The sequence below is a fragment of the Elaeis guineensis genome, chromosome 8, assembly GCF_000442705.2.
Source record: "Elaeis guineensis isolate ETL-2024a chromosome 8, EG11, whole genome shotgun sequence".
Classification (NCBI taxonomy): domain Eukaryota; kingdom Viridiplantae; phylum Streptophyta; class Magnoliopsida; order Arecales; family Arecaceae; genus Elaeis; species Elaeis guineensis.
In genome coordinates, this window is record NC_026000.2 from 16,805,161 (window position 1) to 16,811,123 (window position 5,963).

Genomic DNA, 5,963 nt, shown 5'->3' on the forward strand with positions numbered 1-5,963 from the left:
AAAAATATTTTTTATTTTTATAATTTTTTTAAAAAATTATTATCTTTTATATACAGAAAATAAAAAATTGGACGTAGATACCATAATATAGTCATAGAATATAATAATTTTTGTAGAATAAAAAAATATTTTTATCATTTAAAATTTTAATAAAAAAATAAAATCTTAAGTATTAAATATATTATTAAATATATTTTAAAAAATTAAAATTATATATTTTAATATAATTTGATGATATATTCCATATCAATTATATTGCGTCGTGGTGCAAGAAATTTTTCGCTTTTCTATTTTCCCTTGAGGTACTGGGCCATTCAGATCCAAATAAAATAAAATAAAATAAAATAAAAAACAACCGGAAGCAAGCAAGAAACAAGATAAGAAGATGATTGATCCCAATGAGATATGGAGTTTCTGCTTCTGTCCCTCCGCCTTCCAAAATTGAACAAACATGGCCTTGCGAGTCCACCCTACGAGCCTGACCCGTGCTGTCCTTCTCCCTTATCACTGCTCCCGCTCTAGCCTCTCCAACATCCCCCATTTCCAAACCCTTGGCCTAAAACGCCGAAGCTTTCGGTCTCGGAGACTCAAGGCGCTTCCCCGGAGATCGCGCTCCCCAACGATAACTGCAGCTCTTCCTCCCCTAGATTTAACCGAGGACAACATCCGCCAGGTCCTAATCGACGCTAGATCAGAGGCACGTAACTCCTTTTTTTTTTTTTATATTTCTGGCTTAAAGAACGATCTTTTGTATAACAATCCCTATTTTCCTGTAATTATATGAATCAGTAATAATGACCTCAATTGCATAGTTTGGTTAAATTTTACAGTCAACTTGCATGCATGAAAGGGCTCGGCGCCTTTTAATGGAACCAACAGAAGGAATATATTAAAGAGAAAAAGCAATTTACCATACGAATTTGAGGTTGGATGTAATATTGGATCTGGATATTCTATGCTGCTCTATTTTTTTCTATATTTTTGCAGGGTGTTGGTCATGCGTTTGTTTCATCAATGTCAATAACTATGATCTTTCAGAGACTAATTATATGTTTTTCATGTTCAGTTGGCACAGATATTTGATTCCTCAGTCGGCATAACAGGTAACCTGGTAGTTTACATTTAGCGTGTTCTTCACCATTTAAGTGTTCTATTGATGTGACTATAAAAATCGTTTTTAGGTGAAGTTGATCTTGCTGATTTAGATGGTCCCTTCGTTAAGCTTAGACTTAAAGGTCGGTTTTGGCATCAGCGAGCTATAGTTCTAGCACGGCTTGGTAATTATCTCAAGAATAGGATCCCGGTGAGTTAGTCATTATACAGTGTGTGTTCAAAACTGACGTATTGAAGATAGCAATGACCTGAAGTTGATTTGATTAGGAAATTTTGGAGGTGGATATTGAAGATGAGAAGCAACTAGACGACAGTCCAGAAAATTTTTGAGGTATTGAGGCTTGGTGGTTATTAGCTTTTGTCTTTTATTGAACGTGTTACCACCGAGTTGGAACAATTTAATCATCTTAGAATATCTTTTATTTTTTGGTGCTTGGTGACAAAGCTTTCTCAAAATATTCTTTAAAAATATCATGTTGTTGTTCTGATCTTGTAATGTTTTATGATTTAATTTGCATCTGTACTTGTAATATAAAATAGTTTGTATATATAATGCAGCACCCATGAACAATGTTATCAATCTCTGAGTTTTTCCATAATCTGGATTATAGACTGCCTTGAGCAACAACTTATTTAATTGGCAAAAATTACTCCTTGTGATTGATTGGTGGAAGTTCTACTCTCGTATATTGTGTCAGGTAAGTGTTGAGTCAGCTTAGCATGCTCTTAAGAAGACACTCCCTCTGCCCAAACAATGATTGTTTGCTGTTGATGGTTCTTGGGTATATGACTGTAGTAGGAGTTTTGGCATGTACTTGGAAGGATTTATAGTCAAATGATACACATAAAAGGAGGAGTTTCGGATAATTAAAGTTAGCATTCAATAGTGAAATAGTTTATGTTGTGGTTGACTTACCAACTGGAGGCAGCAAAGGTTTGCTTTTGTTAGCAATTTCTCAGTTATGTAGGAAGATGAAATTATATGCAACAGTCTTATGGATCTGAGATTTACCCTTATGCTCTTACGAATTCACACCATCACTAGCACTTTCTTCTGCTTTGTCATAATCTTTACCAATGTCAGCTTCCATCTTAGAATGAAAAGCTAATAATAAGAAGATTGTAGCGAGATCAAAACAAGAATCCATGGTAGGTCCTGTGTTACCCCGGTAAGGTATTTTCTGGCCTTGAGGTGTAGAGATATTGTTAGAAACATAAAGGTGTGTAGTTGATGCCTTTTATCCTTTCTTTCCTTGACAAAGAAGTTCTATTGGTAAAGTTAAGTGAGCATAAGCAAGGAGAGTGATCAGTATTATTGTGTAGAAGTGAAGGCCTACTTCTTCCCTTGCATAAAAATTAAGGAGAAAATATTGCAAAGCACAAGTACTGAACTTATAAACTTACTTGATGCCTTGTTGGTGTTTTTAGAAATATATCAAGCAAAATAGACAAGTAATCAAAAATATTTTGCATTATCGCTTTTAGCACAATGTCTAATTTACAAAAAATATCCCATTCTATCTTGTACTTAATATATGCCTACATTAAATTCTTATACAATAATCTATGGATCAATACAATAAATGCTAACAAAAACTAAATATTATAGCGTTTATTCAAAAAATTTGAGTTGCATGGTATCAACCACTCAGACACGTGAATTTTAGAATCTAATTAGTTTTTATAAGAACATGATTGTTTTTGGCTTGGAACTTTTGATTTTGTTTTCTTTGTTTATTCTGCATTTTAAAATCTTATAAACACATACTTATTGTTTATTAGCCAAGCTTCATTGATGAATGTTTTCTCAGTAAAGTTAAAAGTTGATTTTCTTAGCCCACTCCACAGGCATGCAGAAAACAAAAAGAAAGAAGAAAGAAAGAAAAGGTGCCGTCACTTGGACTCTATCAAATTACTGGGCAGCTATACCCATAAAAATAGTCACCACCATTCATCTGTATCATTGTAATCTTGATACTGATCATGAATAGAATTTGAATATTTTACTACTGGTTAATTAACCAAGGTTACCTGGACAATCATTCAGCTCGAGAAATCCATCTCGAATATGTATTAGATACCTTGATACTCATGAAGTTTTAGAGTTGCCACTTTCGAATATTGGTGGAGAGTTGAACTCTTCCAATAATGAATTTGACCCTTCATATTAGGGGTGAGTATTCTGTATTCATTCTTCTTAGTGATTGGCCAAGGATGTAGGTATTGAAACAACCGAGAAGTTTGAATGAGAAACACATTTACTGAAAGACCTTAACAAATTATATCTCCTTATTGTTTATTTTTAATGTTTAAACAAACGATATCCATGGCATAAATATAATGTATAATTTAGCTAAGATTATAATTTTATTGCATATATTCCCATATCACATTTTTCTCTCTTGCGAGTCATACACTTGGATATGCGTCCAAATCCTATTCTCATGTCCATGTCCATGCAACACTATAAAGTTTCATTTCTTTGCTTAATATACCTGTTTTCCCAATTGAATTGCATAGCTTCATGAACAGTTAAAAAGAAGATTCTAGTCATGGTCATATACTGCACTAAGAAAAAAATGCATGATGATATGGAATAAAGCAAGGGAAAGACACATAATATGCTCTATACATATGCAGCATAAGCTACAGGCAGCCCTCATGAAGAAGGGCCTCGAATTCGGGTAATGGGTCAGTTAAAATGGTGGAAGAGCAAAGAAGATTTTTTGAATGCAAGATAAAAAATTACAGTTGCTTTTCACTTAAATTAACTTAACCATGATTGGAACTGATCATGAAGACATGTCATAGGATTCATATAGCTAATATTTATGGTTATATTGCAATATTTGTATTTTTTTTTATTGAGTTCATTTGTGATTGGTGCTTGCCCATATCAAATTGAACTAAAGTGCCAAGTCTGGACTCGTGCAGTTTGTACAATTTCCAGCTGAAGCAATTTCTGCTGCTGTTTTCAATTTCATTTGTTCATTATGATATCTTGGCATGTGCAAAGCATGTGATTATTCAGCAAGGTGCTTCTGCAGCCACATATAGCTGCACAACACACACAAAACATTTGCATTACAATCTTAGAGATATATCAGAATTGTTTCTGTTTTCGTATATATATTCCACAAACTTGAATAAAGCAAAAGAAGGAACCAAACCTCCTGTAGCCGCACACCAGCAGAACCTTGCCCCATGTCAGTTATGATTTTTCACTAGTATTGCTGATTATGCCAACCAAGGAGACTTAATTTAAGCAGCTAAACTATAATGAGAGTCCTTCCTCATCTCCTTCCATGTCAAGTTAACCTTTAGATTGTCACTTCCATGAAACTGATTTCAATCTTCTATCTGTTCCTCAAATCCTATATTTGATTAAGTGGTTTTTTGGATTAGTGACTGTCCTGTTTGATTCTCATTTCATTTTATACGATTCCTTGGTGATTTAAACTTCATTCAAATCTTGGACTTTAAATATAGCAAACCAATTTGTCTTCTAGGCTGCATTGGGAGTGACTTTGGTCTGCTATTTGGCATCTGATTCTCATAATTGAAAGTGGGAGAGGTCCAATGATGTCAACAACAATAGTCTATAGTTGATCTATTATATGCATATTGTGACCTAAAAACACATATTCGATGCCCCACAGATTTCGGTATATTCCATCAGAAAAGATGGAGCAGCTTGTGAGGTGGAAGACTGCAATTATTGATCAAGGGAAATATCAGATTATCTATTAGATACTCTTTTTGGTGAATCCTATTATGTTGAGCTGTTTCGTCATGTAATTCTCATCAAAGAGATATGTGCGTGCAAAGTGAAGTCCATGGGATCTGTTAACATATGCTGTAAAGTACATGCTAGTATGCTGTACATCAAACCTGAGAAGTATTGCTTAATGACTAACCATGTTGTGTTTTTTATATGTTTTGACAGCAGCTGGTATCCAAGTGGATAAGTAAAACAAACCTTATTGATCCTTGTATTCCTGAAAGCTTCACGGAATTAAGAAATTTAGTTGATTGGTTCCATTTTACGGCTATCCATGGAGAATGGTAAATTAATACAAGCTGAAAAAAAGGGAATTTAGGTGCGCTGAAGGAACTAAAGTATGAATCAAAACCTCGCGTACTGAAGAAGAAAGGCCTATTACTTTTCCTGTTGAGGAAAGGCCTATTACTTTAAGATGGAAAGAAAGCCCAGTAAAGTTCCTTCCATATGATAAAGAACTGACTCTGAATATCTGGGCCTTGTGTATGTTGTCATTTTGTCTAGAAAACTTGTTTTATTTTTTGACCACCAGCCAGGAAAAATTTGTGGTACAAAGAAAAAGCTGAGCTTTTCATGTTATGCGGTTATGCATCATACAACTTGCATTTGTTTATCATGTACCTCGAAGCTGGTAAAAATGGACAGAATAGCTGATGCTTGTGTATAAAGCATACCTTACTCCCCTTGTCATGAGGCTGTTGTCATCAGGTTTGCTGGAATTGCCTACAGAGTTCTAATCAAGATGTTGCTATATTGTTAAAAAGGGAGATCTAATGAGTGTAAATAAATAATAAAGCTCTTTGAAGGAAATCAACCATGCTTATTGGTTGGTTTGGTACTTCTGCAAACATGTTGGAAGAAACATGATTGGGGCCTCTTGTATTGGCTCTAGTGCAAGATTTTTTGAATCGTCTCGAATCGGACAGTTCAAATTCTATTGAACCATACCGACAGAAAATTGGTTGAGTTCTGATGTACAAAACGGCATGATGGAGTCTTGAAGAGAGGAAGAAAAAATAAAGAAAGAGAGAGAGGGAGAATGAGAGGGAGAGTAAGATAGGGCCTCCGG

General features: G+C 34.6%; 1 protein-coding gene across 9 annotated transcripts; it reads left to right on the top strand.

The window, feature by feature from the left end:
- Positions 1 to 392: 392 nt before the first annotated feature.
- Positions 393 to 5,473, top strand: LOC105050026 (uncharacterized). Of its 9 annotated transcripts, none has more exons than XR_012143366.1 (6): positions 393 to 697; positions 1,067 to 1,103; positions 1,182 to 1,303; positions 1,381 to 1,444; positions 2,950 to 3,000; positions 4,773 to 5,048. XR_012143366.1 is itself a non-coding variant. In XM_073261873.1 (6 exons), exons 1-4 carry the CDS (start codon positions 452 to 454, stop codon positions 1,441 to 1,443), a joined length of 468 nt encoding a protein of 155 aa, XP_073117974.1. In that variant the 5' UTR covers positions 394 to 451; the 3' UTR covers position 1,444; positions 2,962 to 3,000; positions 4,773 to 5,048. The 9 variants fall into 9 exon arrangements, 8 of the variants coding, with proteins under 8 accessions (XP_073117975.1, XP_073117976.1, XP_029121934.1 ...); XM_073261873.1 differs by having other exon boundaries at positions 394 to 697; positions 2,962 to 3,000; XM_073261874.1 differs by lacking the exons at positions 2,950 to 3,000; positions 4,773 to 5,048 and adding an exon at positions 4,623 to 4,646.
- The last annotated feature ends 490 nt before the right edge of the window (positions 5,474 to 5,963 follow it).